This window comes from Myotis brandtii, unplaced genomic scaffold (genome assembly GCF_000412655.1).
Source record: "Myotis brandtii unplaced genomic scaffold, ASM41265v1 scaffold123, whole genome shotgun sequence".
Lineage (NCBI taxonomy): Eukaryota > Metazoa > Chordata > Mammalia > Chiroptera > Vespertilionidae > Myotis > Myotis brandtii.
This window is the reverse complement of record NW_005354291.1, coordinates 3,867,670-3,886,593: the sequence shown is the minus strand read 5'-3', so window position 1 is coordinate 3,886,593 and position 18,924 is coordinate 3,867,670. Positions and strand designations below refer to the sequence as shown.

The 18,924-nt window shown below is 35.0% G+C and overlaps 1 protein-coding gene across 1 annotated transcript in view; it reads left to right on the top strand.

Moving 5' to 3' along the window:
• Positions 1-18,924, top strand: part of LOC106724875 (triadin-like) — a 96,614-nt gene that overhangs the window by 19,562 nt on the left and 58,128 nt on the right. The window contains exons 7-8 of the mRNA XM_014533917.1: positions 1,053-1,100; positions 14,061-14,111. Coding sequence (XP_014389403.1) covers positions 1,053-1,100; positions 14,061-14,111 — 99 coding nt within the window. The remainder of the gene's footprint in view (positions 1-1,052; positions 1,101-14,060; positions 14,112-18,924) is intronic.

The following is an 18,924-nucleotide window of genomic DNA, read 5'->3' as shown; positions in this document are numbered from 1 at the left end:
GCTTTCTGATGGCCGCCTTTGCCCGCACCCATCTCTTGCCTGCCGCCTGGGTTTCTGATCACCATTTTTCCATTCTTCCCCTTTGGCCTCCCATCATCGCAGGATATGCAAATTAGCCACCATCTTTGTTGGCGGTTAACCGCCATCTTTGCTGACAGCTAATTTGCATATACTCACTGATTAGCCAATGAAAAGGGTAGCGGTCGTACGCTAATTACCATGTTTCTCTTTTATTAGTGTAGATGGTTCCAAGTTTCATTAATGAGTTAGGCTGGTGACAAGCACATTTCTTTATTTCAAAATTGCATTTTTCCCCTTGCAACTCTGTGTGGTGATACTTGGCTGTAATGACAATATTCAGTTCCCCACTCATCTTTCATCTAAAAGTTGGTAATATCCTCTAAAGGTCTTTCCTTGAATCAATTATTTCAGTGTGGTACACTGATTTTGTGTGAATCATTTTTACTATTTCTATGTATAAATAAGTAAGTAGTGAATACTCCACTGAGACCAACAAGTCTCAGAGAAAGCATAGTTCAGAGGAAACAGCACCTAAATGGCAATCTTATTTCTCTTTTGGTTACTTGCAACTTCATTAAGGTTTAAATAAATCTCAAGGATGACTACACTGTCTTGTCAGTGGATGCAGCTATATTACGCTTGAATTTAAAGCAACATCTAATAGACACTTTTAAGATGCTAAATAACTTCAGCAATAACCTGGAGTGTAAGTGGATTACTCATTGTCCTGTCAAGTGGAATTCTTTGTAGAGCATGTTTAATGTTTATCAAAGCTGAGTATAAAGAATAAAGTAGAAAATAGTGTGGAAAAGCTAGTCATAAAGTCAAGTAATTTTTTCCCTCTAATTCTACAAGATTAGATTTAATATAAGTTTCAATTGGATTATTTGGAAATAAGAAATGTTGAAAAAGCTTTGAAAACTAGCTTGTTTGGGAGAAATAGTTGGCATTGAGTGGTAAAAATGCTTTTTTTGAGCAGAAGCTGCATTTCTATCAGGCACTTTTACTTAAACTTTATCTCTGCTTTGCAGGTGTACCTGGAAAGAAGGAAGAGAAAACAACCAAAGCAGTGGAGCAAGGTAAAAAAAAATGAAGGAGGTTGACACTATCTTCTTTAGAAAGACAACAACATGAGGAGGAAAGCCCTGGATTCAGACAGGCGGAAGACAATAAGCTTTAAATCTATGGCTGTCACTGTCCTCCATGTTTTTCTGTGCCAGGGAGAATGTGAGGCAGCGCGATCTGGGTTTTGCTCTTTTGTATAATTAAACTTGGAATATAAATTCAGAACAGGAAAACTCTGCAGACTGCTTAATTACATCAGGAAAGGCCCTGAAGATTGTTGGGAATAAGGAAATGATCCTCCGGGGCAACTGGTAGACATTTTTCAGTTTGATTTGTGGTTTTAACAACACCTGACCAAACCAGTTCAAAGAACAAAGATGAAACAATTCCATTTATGCCAAAACAATTTCTACTGCTTAAAGAACATGTAACAGTTAAAACAAAGATAAAAGCAGCAACAGAAGTAAGTTATTTGAGTTTCTATTATGACTTCAGCTATTGATTCTCCCAAGAGGTTTGAATTTTTTATTTTATCTGTCATAATGCTATAAATAATGCATTTTAATTTTTGTCTATGCAGCTATATAATACATATGTTCCTCCAGAATATGCTTGAGAAAAATGCTATAGCAGAGTAGCGTTAAAACATTTAAAATGATGTTAGGTCTTCTGTTAGATTTCAGAGTTCTACTAATTTTAATAGTTACCCCTGACTCACATTTTATATATTATAATATATTATTTACTATAATTAATAAATAAAATCATAACTAGCAATAATTTTTTCAAGAGTAAAGTAAAAATAATTTCTCCTCTTAAATTTGAGATGCAGTTAAATTTCTAATATCAGAAATTTAGTATTTTATATATAAATATATGCTAATATCCTTCAATTCCTCACATTTTAGACAAATAAACTAAGGTTAAGGATTCAGTTAAGACAGTTATTCAAGGATTTATTTCTTTGGTCTTTTCTAAATAAAAATCACATTGAAAATGCTTTCAAATTAATTTTGGCTTCTGGGAACTACCAGGAATGTCCGAGAATGTTTCTGCCAACTTCTTTTTGAAGTGAGTATTTTAGTCTCTGAATATATAAAGTGGAGGAGTAGGAGTACTAACTCCTAATTTCAACTTGTTCACTTAGACAAAGTTCTGAGCGTGAACTTCCTCTTTAAAAATGATGTTCATTATATCTGACCTGATTACCTGGCAAGATGTAGAGCCCAAATAAGAGGATTTGAAAAATTATAAATTCCTAGATAAACATGCAGTATTTGCTAAGTATCTTTTTCTTATAATATCAGCTTTAATATAGGTGAGATCAACTATCAAATTGCTTTCACTAAGCTGCATACATTTCACCTATATAGTGTAAAGGCTTTGATTACTTACCTTTTATGGTTTTTATAGGTTTCTTTGATAGCCAAAGCATATTAAGAGAAGGTTGACTAAAATATAAAATGGCTACACTAATAATAGTTCCTGAAAGGTAACTGATTTAAATAAATAGACTGTTTATTTCTTCTAACCTTCAAGTTAGTGTCATTTTCATTAATCCTATCATGTTTTCTCAAGTTGATAGGAGATTGAAAATGGCTTTTAGAGATGTGAACTTACTTCCTCATATGATTTTGTAATTTATATTTTTAAATAACAATACCTTTTATCTTATGAAGACCTTAAGTTCTTGACTTATGTAAAAAGTCTAAGAAGTTATTTCAATGGCTTTTTATATTGATTTAGTAAATCATTTCAGTTTTAAATATTGTCAAGCAATGGATTCATATTTTTCAACTATAAAAATCATAAGTAGAGTATTTGAATAACTGGCATACTTTATGATGGAATATCTATGACTAGTAATAAGTATAAAAATATATATTTGTGATTTTAATACAGCAGAGAGTTTATATGAGAATAAATCAATGACATTCTATAGATTTCATCATATTCTGATATTTATTCATAAGATGGTGCTTTCAGACTGTCGTGTACTTTTCTTCCTCGTATAGTTTTCAGCTATCTTCCTAAGTATGCGTAATCTCAAACTAGTTCACAATGCAGTGAAGTGCTATTAAATTCATTATAAACAGTTACTTTACTTCATTTTAAGTTTGAACTTATGAACTTGTGCAAGGGAAAAACTATATGGTTTTCATAATTCTTTATGGATGCCATCTTTACTTTGGGATCTATGTAAAATTGTGTACATTGAACTTCTGGACTTAGTCTGCATTATAATTGGAAAAACTTGTGAAACATTGATTAAACTAAACTTTATAGGAAATTCAGATAGTGAAAGATGAACCATCTTTATGTTAATGTTAATGTAACTTAGCAAGCTAGACATTATATCATATAAGAAGTAGAAATTTGATTAGTATAACTTCTGCAAAAGTCCAAAAAACGAACTCTATTTTATCTTTAACTCACAATGAATCATTTTTTAGTTACTTTTTTCATAAAGATCATAAATTGACTAGAATAGAGTATTGAGTATTAAGAAACTCTAACTTCTTTCACCTTCAAGGTGCACACCCAAATAGTCACACACATACACCTTGTTTCTTCTTGTTTCTCCTTGTTTGGAAAGCAGTTACCAAAAGCATCAGGAGAAACAAATGTTTTCCACAATAAATGTCACTATCCTTTTAGTAAGAACTAGGGACTGCCAAAGATAAAACATTTCAACACACGTTACTGTATGAGGATTCATTCACCTTTATATATTTGTATCTCTGCAAAGAGTACATCACATTTATTAATCTCAGTTTATTCATTTGTTAATATTTAATTTCTTATATTTAATGTACATTTGATATTCCTTTTCAAAATTGACCTGCCCTCCTAAATCCCATTTTCCTCTCTTTTTTTCAATCTCACTTTTTCTGAGGAAAAAAATTCTTTAATAATATTTGCTAGTTACTAGCCAGAGGAGCAAAATAATCACTCTCAAGAAGTGGCTTGCTACTTACTGGGGCAAGAAAGGAGACCCGTCAGGATAATTAACTTTAAAAGATTGGAATCCCAGAGTCTCTTTGCTTTTAATGTTTTCCTTCCAAGTGACTTATGTTCAATAGTGAAAAGGTGAAGTAAATAGTAATGAATTAAATCACTCTCAAATCATCTTTCCTTTTCTTTTATTCATGCCTGTGTATGACATCACTTTAGGTCTTCTATGAGAGTCTGTTCTAAGAGCTTATAACAGTGCTGGCATATAAGAAGTGTTTAATAAATAGTTGCGGGGTGAATGAAAACAGAGCGGAATTGTTGAAGGAAGAAATATTAGGTGATCCAGACTTTAGTGAACTGTGCCTCTATAAATACTGTGCACTTAGAGTGTTTTAATAAATCAAAACATGATTTCCAATATTTTAGAAACCAGAAGACAAATGATGAAATCCTTCAACTACTCCCATTTGAAAGTGGAAATAGTAGAGAAAAATTAATATATATGCATTGTTAATTACATTATTAATGTTATTTTTGTAGAGAGTACTCTTACATAAATAAAACTGCATATGCAGTCATCGTCTGGTTAAAGATATAGAAAATATTAAATTTTAGTAATTGCAACTATTATATTGTAAACTAATTTTTGAGACTGAAAGTGGAAGAGAAAATAAAACAATTGTCCAATGAGGGCAATATATGAGTCTAAATATAGAAACATTAAGCCTTATCCTTGCTTTTGTTATTTCTACAATTATGAAGCTGAGCCTAGATTATCTCTTACTCCTTCTAAAGCTCAAAATTATCTAGTCAACCAAGGTTTTAAGTAGTATGTTTCTTATAGCAGAATATAGAATCTTTTGCTTCTTTAAGGAAAGACTGATGTAGAAAGAATTTCATTTCTAAGATGTTAGGGAAAAACACAGTTTCTAAACTTGAATTCTTATCGATACTTCATTATCCCAAAACTAAACTGAAAGTTTCATTACAGAAATATTAAGTATAGTTCCATACTCTTAATTAAAAAATCACTTCAAATTCGATTAAGTGGAAGCATGACAAAAATGTTTATGAAAAAACATTAATAGAATTGAGTGCCTATTAACACCCCCTAGAAATAAATTTAAACAAATTAGTAATCATTTTGTAAGGGGTAAAATTAGAGAATGTGGATCATAAATGTATCGAATGCAGTGATTTCCTGTAATAAAAACATCAATTTTGCTTTAAATTAAGAAATGTTTCTAAATTCATAAATTTGTGTCCATCTGAAGAGTTTCTGTCTTTCTTCGCCTCTGATGCTATTTTGTAAGCAACAGTACCTTATATAATTGTATTAGTGTTTTAAATTGTCACAGCAGCAGGTGAAACTCAAATGCTATTCTATGATTTGTAAATTTGTTCTCATCCACCTTTCTAGATTCTTCTATTCTTTGTATCTGTACTGGTCTATGTAGAATCTGTGATGTGTACCTATTGCAATTTTAGCTCATACTTTCAAGTGAGTGTTAATATCTAAGAGTAACAATTTCCCTGAGAGAAAGTTATTTATTTAAATGCCGAATGTTCTTATTTCATGGTGTGTCAACATTATTTTTTTAAAAAAAAGTTATAATTAATATCTATGGAGTAAAACTGAACATTTAGTTAATACAAGTTGTATTAAATTATTTGCTTAATATGTGATTACAAAATAACCTATTTGCACATGTGGACTAAGTCATGCTGTTGACTCTCAATAAATGTTAAATGATAACAATTTACTATTGATTCCTGTGAATTCCAAACTTCTTAACAATAGTTTACACTTTAGTTGTTTAATATTTATTGAGCGCTCACAACAGACTAGGCACTGGGGAATGGGTGTGAAGAGCATGGAGTGAGCTTCAGAGAGAAGATGGTCTACATAAGGAGCCCACGCAACACCTGTACACACGAGTGTACTCTGCTTATTTATATGTCTGTGTCCATTGGTTAGGCTTATATGCATGCATGCAAGTCCTTTGGTTGATCTCTATCTTCAAGAGAACCTTTGCAGTATTCCACGGTCTCACCTGCTCACTTAACACATTTCACTTCTTCTTCCTCTTATTTTATGTAATACTTTTAGAATGTTCTCACAGTTTCTTTATCTCATGCATGGGAAATGTCTTCCTAGTCCCTTATTCCTCACCATGTTTCTCCCCTTCCCCTCACCCCAACAGAGACAAGTCTAAATCCTATCTATCACAGCAGAGCAACATAGTAAAAAAAAATGTGTGTTGTTAGATTGATGTGGAGTGTGCTGCCTTCTGCTATGCAACATTTGGTTCATGTGATTCAAACATTTGTAGGTAGGAATGTCATTCTATGCTAAAGAGAATTTCAGCCCAGTAAAGAAGCAATGTATGCCAATTGATAAAATTTGGAAGCAATGCAATGAGATCTATAATCATACTGTTCCATTATTCAAAAGTTTAAAAAGTTCATTGTTATTAATGATCCATTTTCTCTAATAAGCTAGTATGTAACTTGATCACTCTTATTTTATGCAAAATATGCTATAGGCAAATACTGGTCACACAGAGAGATCATTGTAATGCCCAAATCCTTGTTTCCATAAAAATATTCTGTCTTTCAATTATCATGAAAATGAATAACTACTCTGTCCAATGTGACCTATTTTTCCTTCCTTTTCTTAGAGACTCTGGGCATTTTATAGGAAAAAAACACAACACACTAAAGCTCTAAGATTACCCCAGGAACCTCACCCGGCACTTCATACTGGGATCACTTTTCTTACCACTAAATTTACCTTTCTAACTCTCAGGTCAGAGGAACTGATTGGCACATGGGCTAACTTAAGCGTCCTTATATTTCTGGAACAGACAGCACGCCTAGGAGCAATGTGTCACTCCTGCTCTGCCTGCCTCCTACCACTTCTGTGATTCACCAAAGTGGTTTCTTAGTGGAAAGTTTACCCATCTCTAAGGTTCTTAAAAGCAACAAACTTTCTTTACATCAAATGTGCTTTGTTGCTTCACCTGTCTTATAATTCTTAAACTGTCTTGACTTAACTTCTAAAATTCTTCACGTAAAGCTAATAGAATGCAACTATAAACCACTTCTTAAAGCTCAGTCAAATCTAATTGTCAATATGAAGAAAGTTATCATGTGATCTTCACATTTCTTTGGCAATACCTTAAATAATTTAATAATTTTTAAACAATGAAAAGTATTTATTCTTGATTATTATCTACATCTTAATATTAGGTGATGGCTCTTTAACACATACTTAAAACTGTAATAGGCCATTTTCATTCTCTACATAATGAAAATACACTTACAAATCCCACTTTACATCCTATAAAATTTTGATCACTATCACCAGAATTTGAAATGTAAATATAATTTTCAATTATATGATATAGATATTTGAAGATTAAAAGGTTCTTTAGAGAAGAAATCAACTTTACACTACATTATATAAAAGACTGTGGAAATGCACTTTAGTGATTACCATCTAACTCACCAAGAAAACACCGCCTCACAAACTCAAGATTAAGGTGTTAATTATGCCTCTTTTTCTATATTATTTACTTTCATCCCTGTTATTATCCTGAAGCCAAATTTGGGTTTATTCTCTTTTACCATGAAAAAATGTTTAATAGAAAGTGCATTATAAGCTGTTAGGTTACTAAGCTGAGTAGCCAGAATAAGGATTGTTTTTCGTGAAAAATTTTTATTGATGTTCCCTCTCACTTGATTTTCTTTAAATTGATTTTTCTTTAAATTGATTTTCTACTAAAGGCCTGTTTAGGAAAAAAAAAGATTTGGCATACACTATATTGAATAAAATTAATTAAAATCAATTTTGATGTCATATTATGGAGAAAATTACTGGAGTTTAAGCTCCATTCTCCAGAAATCAAATTATAGAAATCATTGAAATCACCAGCCCTACATTAAAAAAAAAAAAAAAAGCTTTCTTATTGGTGTAAAAAAAAATTGTTGCTTTCTTATTGTTGTAAAAAAAAATTAGAAATTGTAGGTGAAATAATTTCAGGAATAAACATGAAAATTTTATCAACATTATACATAAAATTTGATTGTACCTTATTGACTATTACTTCCCCAATTTTTTTCATAGAATGATGTATTATATGCAAACTGAAAAGCAATTCTTAAAAAAAAATGAAAATTCAATTCATATCTTCCCTTAGAATTATGAAATGGCAAAGTGTAAATTTAAAAAACTCTTGATCATTATAATTTGCAAAGTCTGGATTTAATTTCAGTTAATTTATTTGTGAGAAAAAGAGATAGCAGGTCAGACAACCTATACAAAGCATCTATATTCTTATCAAGAGTCTTGGCAATGAAAATTCTGGTGAACACTTTTTAACTTGCAGTTAGCATTTGAATGGTTGGTCCTTGGGAAAAAAAAAAACTGATGAAAGCCAATGATGATTAGAAATACTAACCTGCTTGAACCATAGAACATAGAGTTTTTTCAAAATAAAACTTAGGTGTGGTCTAGCCCTTCCAGAAACTTATTCTGTGAAGTTAGGCTAGTTTCTTGCCTGGTAAAGCCTCTTTTATAAACCAAGATTATTTGACTAAGCAATCTCTAAAGGACTTTCGAATCTTAATATTGTCTGATTCTCATTTGTAATAAATGTCTCCCATGTCTGCAACATTTCTACTTTGCCCCAAATGCTGAAGAATATACTTATTTTTCTGATTCCAAGTACAATCTGTACAAAAATATAAGCAGGAAAGTAAGATTCAGATCATAAAATAAAAATATTTTTTAAATATTATCTAAATCTACTTAATTATAATATTTAAAGCATTTTCTTAAATTTCAAAAAGCACATCTCTGGAATAAAGCATTCTATTGGATGTCCATTTAAATGACATGAAAATGCTCTAAATAGTCATTTAATTATAAGAATCAGTAATAATGACACACAGTATATAGAACTTATACTCATGACACCCACACAGAAAGAAACTATAAAAAATAAAACAAGATATTGTTTTTGGAAACAGGAGAATGTGATAACACCACTGTGGGGGACTGGTGGTTTCAATTTTGGACTATTTCCAAACAAAAGGACAACGACTTTCTATGTATTGTCAGTCAATTCAGTATGTATCATATTCCCTTATGAGCAAACTTTTCTTAATTAACACAATGACAGAAAAATTACCTTTAGAGTCTAAAGACTATTGTCACTGGAAGGATATAAATTTAAAAACTTAGGCCCTAGCCTGTGCGGCTCAGTTGGTTAGAGTGTCCTCCCCTACACCAAAAGGTTAGCTCTATTTCCCATTGGGGTACATAGAAGAGGCAACCCATCGATGTTTCTCTCTTACATTGATGTTTCACTCTCTCTCCTCCTCTCTCTCTAAAATCAATTTTTTATTTTTTTTTCTGCTAGCTTCCCTAACACTGTTTGTTCTGGATATTTTATTTTATTTGCTCTCCCCACCTCCCATTGTGATTGTGTATAACTATTCTTAAGTTGCTCTTTTCCACTGTCTGACAAAAGCCTGCTTCCAGCCTTAAAATCAATTTTTTAAAAATTAGGAGGGTACTTCAGGTTCCCTCACCACTGATCTCACTGTGACATGACAGCCGTGGCTCACTGCGTCTCTCCCATTTTGTATATTCAGCAATCCAGCCACATGAACTTCACACTCCGTGGTTTGCTTTTATAGTTTCTTATATTGGAGATGTCTTTTCAATTCTTCTTTGATGGAAAATTTTATATCCATTTTCAGAATACAACACAAATGCTAGTGCTTCTGTAAGGTCTTTTCTCATTCCAACAGGCAGAGTTTGTCAATCCTTCTGCTATGGCCCCAGAGCCTTGTGTATCTGTCTTGATCCTTGTTCTTAATCTGTTGATACGGATGCATTCCATCAAAGACTGAACTTCATGCAACCATCTTGTTCTTCCAGCTCCAAGCACAAAGGAAACACTGAATATTTATTGAATAGATCGAGTTTGTCTTTTTAAAAGATAGGAAGAACAGTATTTAGTTTTTTTGTTTTGTTTTAGAGTAGTTTACAGTACCTTTTATAAATATAGCTCATATCTATATTATATATTATATATTATATATATATTATATATATACTGTAAACAAGAGGTAACAGCAGCTTCTAGAAACTGGTTTTCTTCAAGGTTTCCTGTGTGGTAGGCACCTAGAATACTGTATAAAACGGTCTTGTGTGGTGTCCTCATCTCCCTGCTGCTAGTTGGGTTCTGTTTTGTATGACCAGGAATGGTGGTGGCAAGACAGCCCAGTGGCTGGGAGGGGTTTCGGCTCCTGAGTGTCTCTCTACTTTCCCTCCCCTGGTTGTGCTCCTATCTGATCAGGCTAGAGACAACAAAAAGATACATAATTGTTGTTTTTTAAATCCAATACCAATATGTAGATTTCTATAGGGTTTCCCTTTTTCCTTCTCTCTTATCTTTCTTCTCCAAGGTATTGTTACTATGTTTTGTGAATTGATTTTTGCTGCAATAAACCCTCTTGTTTCAGTCACAGCAAGAAACAAAACCCCAAACAAAGAGAAAGCCCCCCTGAAAAAAGTAGAAAACAAAAGGGTCGGGGGAGAGGGAACTTGTTGTTTTTAAACAGGACTGAAGATTAACATTGAAAAATGAGGAGATGATGTCCACCCTTTCACAAGGCAAACCCTCCGGTATTGCCACCTCTGGTTTCTGTTTTAAATTCCTGTTTCTTTTCTGGGTGCCGATACTTCTCTCCATCCTCATGTTCTTTGTGTTTTGTTGTATTTTTTGTTTGTTTGTTTGTTTAACTTTGTGTCACCACCTCAGTTTGCCCTCATGACCCTTACACACAAGCAAAGTATTCCTTCAGCAGAGCCAAGAGGTGGTGGGTGACCTGCCCACTCCACCACCAGCCCAGAGTCTCTGCCTCACCAAGTGGCTCACGTTGGAGACGTTGGTATAGTGGACAGGGAAGTCGAACACCCTTTCTGTTTCAATGCAACGTAAGATGTCTTCTTTCTCATTCATGAAGACCGGGGGATGCTGGTCTTTGCCCTCCTTCGTGGAGGTCGACCTCGTGGCAATGGCCCTCACTTTGCTGAACGTGGCTGTTCTGCCATGCTGCAGACACTCCTGAGGCTCCCGCTTAGCATTCACAGGGGATGCCAACGGCCTGTTCATACCGGGAGGTTCGCCCAAAAGTAGCGGGCCCTGTGTGCAGCTGATGCTTCCTTGGCATCAATAATTACATCTATTTTGTTGAAAGGGCATTAGCTTTCGTTTTACTCCAGTCAAAACCTTTCTGAGAGTCTCAGATTTCAAATTTCTTTTACATGTACTTTTCCATCAGAAAGTTGAACGTACTGTTAGAGACATTGCTAAAAAAAAGTCACAGAAACCTAAAATATTAGCAACTCAAACAATGTATAAAAAATTATACATCATGACCAAATGGGGTTAAGTATAATTATGCAAGGTTGGTTCAACACTTGAAAAAAAAATACTTAATGTAATCTATCACAGCAACAAGCTAAAGAAGAAACACAGAAAAACTATGAAAGCTATGTCAGTACATACAGAATATCATTTGACAAAATCCAACATCCATTCATGATAAAATCTTTCAGCAAACTAGGAATAGAGAGGAACTTTCTCAACTTGACAAAGAACATCTACAATAAAACCTACAACTAACATCATACTTAATGAAGAGAAACTGGAAGCTTCTCTACTAAGATAAAGAATAAGGCAAGAGTATCCCCTCTAATCCCATTTAATCATCATTGTACTGGAAGTACAAGTTAACACAAGAAAATAAAAGTTATATCAATTGTGAAGGAAGAAATAAAACTTTGTCTTTGTTCACAAATGATGTGATTGTCTATGTAGAAAATCTTAAGGAATCAAGAAAAGCCTAGAGCCGAAACCGGTTTGGCTCAGTAGATAGAGCGTCGGCCTGCGGACTGAAGGGTCCCGGGTTCGATTCCGGTCAAGGGCATGTACCTGGGTTGCGGGCACATCCCCGGTAGGAGATGTGCAGGAGGCAGCTGGTGGATGTTTCTCTCTCATCGATGTTTCTAACTCTCTATCTCTCTCCCTTCCTCTCTGTAAAGAATCAATAAAATATATTTTTTTAAAAAGCCTAGAAATAATCTGTGTTTATAGCAAGGTTGTAAGATACAAGGTTAATATGCAAAAGCCAATTGCTTTGCTGTATGGCAGCAATGAAAAATTGGAATGAACAAAATTAAAATTATAATACAATTTACATTAACACCAAAAGAAGTAAATATTTATATATAAACCTAACAAAATATGTATACAATCTACATGAGGAAAACTATAAAACTCTGGTGAAAGAAATAAAAGAATTGAATAATTGAGAAATATTCCATGTTCTTGGGTAGGTAGACTCAAAATTGTTAAGATGTCATTTCTTCCCAAATTGATTTGTAGATTCAATGCAGTCACAATAAAAATCCCAGTGAATATTGGAAAACTGATATTGTGAATATCGACAAACATATCAACAAACTGACTTTAAGTTTTTATGAAAAAATAAAAGACTCAAAATAGCCAAGACAATATTAAAGGAGAAAAATAAAGTCAGAAAACTGACACTGCTGGACTTCAAGACTACAAAGCTATGGCAATCAACACAATCAACACAGTGTTATATTGGTAAAAGAACAGACAAATAAATAGATTGATGGGACAGAACAAATAGCCCAGAAATAGAGCCACAAAATATATTCAACGTATCTTTGATAGAAGAGCAAAAGCAATTGAATGGAGAAAGAATAGTCTTATCAACAAGTGTTACTAAATCAAGTGGACATCAACAAGCAAAAATAATAATAATAATAAAATAATCTAGACTCAGAGCCTGCATTCTTCTCAAAAAATTAACTCAAAGTGGGTCGTAGACATAATTTAAACTTAAAGCTATAAAACTAGAAGATAACATAACAGAAAATCTAGGTGGTCTTGGGTTTGGCAATGACTTTTTAGATATAACACCAAAGGCACAATCTCACATGATTGCAGTCAAATGTTGGCTTGAGCTGTAGTCATCTAAGGCAACCAACTTCTGGATGGCCAGGCTGGCTCACCTCAATGGCTGGCAGTTGATGCTAGCTCTTAGCTGGGAGTTCAGCTTGGGCTGTTGGCTGGTCTGCCTATATGTATCCTTTGCCGCATGGTGGTGTCAGTTAGAGTACTGACACAGCACCAGCTTCCCCGGAGCTAGTGTTCCTAGAGGAGCAGGTGGGAGCTGCATGGCCTTTCCTGCCTTTTTGGCCTAGGAAGTCACACAGCATCACTTTCCCTGCAGTGTGTTGCCTACAAATGACTCACAAAGCCGAATGGACAGACTGCCCAGCCCAGGCCTCCTTATTCTCTCTTCTGTCCTTCTAAAATGTGTCTTCCTTTCCACTCCATCTCTGTTGGTCTAATTCCTTTCTATCTTTCAAGGTCTGCCTCAGTACTACCGGCCAAAGCCTTTCTGATCCCATCAGTCAGCTACCAGAGCCAGTACCTTTGTGGTTGAGTTGAGAGAGACATCAGTTTAAATCCCAGGTCTCCTACTTAAGAGCTACCCAACCTTGGGAAAGTTATTAATTCCTTTATGTGAAAAGCAAGAGCAATGTCAGGACCTACGTACCTTACAGGGTTGTTGTAAATGTTGAATGACAAAACAGTAGAGAACATTTCCTATAACACATAGGAAATAGACAATGTTAGCTATTCTTGTTACCCTACCTTCTTTCCCCAAAGCCCATAGCATTTTATTTGTACCTTGTTTGTGTCTTATCATAATTTGACCCTTGTGATAATAATTCATGGGCTTATTTTCTAGGGGCAACCTATCCCAGTATATATCTGTATTTTGAATATCAACTCAGAGCCCCTTTGATTCCTTAGGCCTCAATAAGCAAAACACATCAAGAAACTTACCATTTTATCTCTATTATTCCTTGTAACATTTTCTTTTCATGATTCTTCTTGCAGAAATTAGAAAAGAAAAATCTGAGAAGACTTCTTCAGTTCTGAAAGATAAAGGTAATAGAGTCAATGTAACATAACGCTAGAAATTTATTAGCAAAAATATTTGAATGGGCCCATAGTACATTAGTCATCATCTTTGCAGATGTGGGGGCCAAAATTCCATAGGTCACCCCTCTATATTTGAAATTTTGTATTTATTTATCTGTCCCGCAAATACTTTCCTATAGTTCACCATGACTTAAAGTGCTCTGATTATAATTTCAAAAACTAAGAAAAAAAGAGAGTGAAAGGATTTTTCTTAAAGAATAAAAGGTTTAACAAAAAAGTTAGAAGGGAAGTAAAGAATGCAGAAGAAAGGACTTACCTTTATGCGCTCTAGTTCTCTCCTTTCTGTCCACTCATAAAATATATATTTAGTGCACAATCCTTCCAAGCACTTGCTAACCATTGGAGAAAAAAGTTTACAAAGCTAGCAATAGGGAGGAAAATTGGGGAATTGGAGTTGTAAGTTGTGCTATTTTCAAAGTCTCTCTTAGTCATGTTCTGTCTGCTTTAGTCTTGTCAGGCTCCTTATTGCTACAAAGAGGCATGATGTTCTCATTTAAATTTTGAGATTTTCTCTTCTGAATGGACTGACATTCCTCTCTGTCCATCTAAATCTCGGGCCACTTTCTAAGAATAATGTCCATAAAAACCATCAAGTTCTGAATTCATACACTGATGTAAAATCTTACCTATTTATCTATTTAGTTAATTGAAATCCCACTTATTTAAGCATCAAGACCTATGTTAGTCACCTTATTTTTTTATGTGAACTAATCAGTACCACATTCAATAATTATTTTCTGTAAATCTAATACACAAAAATCAGAACACATATTCCCTAGATACTGGAATTATAAGAAAAACATAGTCTGTGTCCTTTTGATATTTATAATGACATAATTCATTAAAATTATAAGAATCATAGAGGAGAGATGCAATGTGCTATAAAAGAGTGTAATCAAGATTCTAAGTAAGTCTGGGGACTTGGAAAAGGCTTTCCTGAAGGAGTGATATTAAAGTCAAGTGAGGAGGATGAGGAGTTAGCCAGGCAAAAAAATGGGAATTGTTTGGGAGAAGTACGGAAGCCGGGCCTCTGCTCTTCGCCAGGCACAGTAAAATCTACTTTATACAGTTTGTTTCAGCAAGTTGTGCTGGATATTTCAAATTTTATAAATGTGGAAGCTGAGGCATAGATCAAGTAAGTTACTCAGTTACACTGTGAAGTGAGAGGCAAAGACAAGAATGAAAGTCAAGTCTGTTGGATTTTAAAGTCCATCTTTTAATTTTCACAAAGATACTGCTTGCTCCTAAGAAGAGGGTTCTTGTACTTTTATTCTTCAAAGAACCTTTGCTTTGAATGTAGAGCTCATTACATAACTTTGAAAATCTATTTGATATAGACACATTGGCTATGCAGTATGAAAAAAAAGCCTTAGTCCTTTTGCTATTGGGGTGACCCCCTTAATCGCCACAGAGAAGTTTGATTTATTTTTCTGCAGTGGTTACACGTACTTTGTAAGAGACTCTTCATCCTTCACTCTCATTTTATCTGACAATTAACAAAAACATTGTCCTTGATTGTGTGAGAACTAAAGGTGTCATTGAAACATACTACCAGAAAAATCCATGTCTGTCTGTCTATCTATCTATCTATCTATCTATCTATCGTTTTCAAATATAAACCTCCCCTCTTTCCACTATAGTATAAAATATATTTTCTTTCATCTGCACTTACATAACAAAAATATTTGGATAACATATAACTATTCAATATAAAAGCATCTAAAAAGAAGTTGGGGCATAAATTCAAAACTACCTTTCAGGCAACAATGATTATCAAAAATCTAAATTGCTACTTAAAGACTCCACTTGTGACAAAGCCTAAACTAGTTGGAAACAGTAGTTGTAAAACTCTGTCCTGGAAAACATTATTTGAGGAATTTAAATCCACACTGACCACTTCACTAAGTAGGCTTCCGTAATTTCTATTATTGCTGTTATGTTGTCAGTGAACATAGGTAATTTCTTAGCGAACACTTTTTTCCCCTCAGTGTTAAATCCTCTACTATTTGCAGCTTCTCTCCACAGTCACTAGAAAAGCATGTATATAAAGGTTTACTGTGTATGATTATTGATTTAGAGCTATTTAAAATGCACCTCTGTTTTAGTCAAACTGCATTAATGCCCTCAAATATATAAGCTGGATGTTATTTTAGAATAAATGTATTTCCTGTTTTCCTATATTTTCTGAACATCATTTATCATTAAATTTTTTTGTTGCAGAATCACCTATCAGATTTCAGGAACTTTAAAAACCTCTGCAGTGTTTGTTTCTGAAGCAGTCTTTGAAGTCTGCTGCTGAGCTGTGGCAGAATCAGAATGCAGCAATTCCATTCACTAAAAAGCCACTTACTGCATTGGAGTCATTATTCATTGGGAGTTATTTATATTATACAGCTGAGTGGTTGCCTATGTTTGCCAGTCTCTCAGAGATTCCACTTTGTGCCCACATTGAAGCAATGCTCCAATTCTACGTAAAACCAGGATTATTACACAAAAATCATTTGGGACCGAATTTACCAGTACCTGGGATGTGATAACCATGAGTAAATTAGGCATTTAAAGAAACATCATTAGGTTTGTGTCTATTTAAAGTGATGCAGAGAAGGTCTAGGAATGATTGAGCGAAAAAAAGCAAGAGAAAGACATCTTGCTGGCTTTTGCTGCTGGTTCAGCTACTGACTTTCCTGGGTGAGGGGACGCGTGTCAGTCCTCTCAACACATCTACAAGGGCAGAGCCCTGTTTATGTGGCTGTGACCACTCAGAAACCAGACAATCCTGATAGTCACCCCTGCTATTGGTTATGTTCCTTCTGGTATCCACCCCTATGCTATATCACCACTTGCTTCTTGCAGCTGGTCTGACTTATGGGAGGATCCTAGAATCACCCATTGTCCCAGGAACTGCAACCCAAACCCCAAAAAGGCATCAAAGAGATGAATTAAATTCCTTCTTTATTAATAATACAATAGTAGCAACACTTAGGTTCCTCTGGTGTTGGATCCGTATGACAGACACTGGAACTATTGTCTAGTCTTGTGACACAGGCCTGTGTATGTTTGGATCTAATACCAGTGGATGCTTAGCAATGCTTATCTCCTGTAACATTCCGATGCTCAAGACCATGCACCTGATGATCCCCAACTTCTAATTGTCATCAACTAGATGCCTTTTCTTGGCCATTCCTACTAATCAAACAAAAACTAGGGCTAAGGATGGGCTAAGTTGTCTGAGGACTTTGAAACTGATCCCCAACAATCTATACTTCACCCTAGTTCATTACTCCTAGAGTCTCTGGGGGCAGTGTAGGGAAATGGAAAATCTGAAACCATCTTTTTATTCCTTTGTGAACATTTCTCCATCACAACCTCCTTGCCCAGATTATTTGAGAGTTGCACTTTATATCACAGCACATTTAAATATGTTCCAGCCCAGCTGATGTGGCTCAGTGGATTGAGTGTCACCCCATGGACCAAAAGGTCCCTGGTTTGACTCCCCATCAGGGCACATGCCTTGGTTTCGGGCTGGATCCCCAGTGGGGGACATGCAGGAGGCCGCTGATCCATGTCTCTCTCTCATCGATGTTTCTCTCTCTCTCTCTCTCTCTCTCTCTCAAATCAATAAAAATTAAAAAAAAATAATATGTTCCAGATCCTAATAATCAAGATTCATAAGACTTCCTGTAGGCTCTTAGACAAATGCAAAGAAATTATCATATTTGTAAAAGCAACACATGCAAAAATATGTTCTCCAAAACTTATTTCCTAACAAACAAGACAGATGAATTTTTAAAAGTGCTTTAAAATGACTCAAACCAATGATGTATCCATTAGATTTTCTAATACAGAAGTGCAAAATTTTTATATAACATTCTCTCCACAGTTTTTGTCAGATTTGATATCCACTCACTTGCTTGGCTAATTAGAGACTGCTCAGATCTGCCTGTGGACATGCTAAATCAGGTCAAAACCCCTTGAAGTCAAAAAGGAGACTGAGAGAGAAGGAGCTACAGGAAGGTGAATGCAGGAGATGGCCCAGCCTGGGAGCAGATGCCATCTTCCTATTAGCAAATGTGGAACTAAAAGTCACTTCTATTTTCTGAGAACTTTTGCCAAGTTTAAGGTGATGGGTTTATGACCTTCAAATACCCTGTAAAAGTACAGCTGTTATTTTACCCCTTCCTTCTTTCTCCAGAAAATCAAATCTTCTTGGGGTTTCCTCTTCATAAGTCTTGTATTTTATAACTATATTCATCTCACAACAACATACAAGTCTTGTATTTTATAATTGTGTTCATCTCACAACACAAACACTCACTCATTTATATAAACACTAGAGGCCTGGTGCATGGATTCATGCACTGGTGGGGTCCCTTGGCCTGGCTTGTGCTCTCTCACAATCTGGGACCCCTCTGGGGATGTCAGACTGCCACTTTCACCCAATCCCCTCAGGCCAGGCGAGGGACCCCACCAGTGCAGGAATCCGTGCACTGAGCCTCTCGTATGCATATAAGATCTTTGGTTAATCTCTTCCGGCCTCCCCCCTCCCCACTTCCCTCTGAGATTCACCAGTCTGTTCCATGTTTCCATGCCTGTGCATTGAGCATCTGCCCCCTGGTGGTCAGTGTGCATCATAGCTACCAGTCAAATGATCAAACAGTCACCTAGGCTTTTATATATATACTAGATATACTAGAGGCCTGGTGCACAAAAATTTGTGCACTGGGGGGGGGGGTGGCCCCCACCCCGCCCGTGCCCCCTC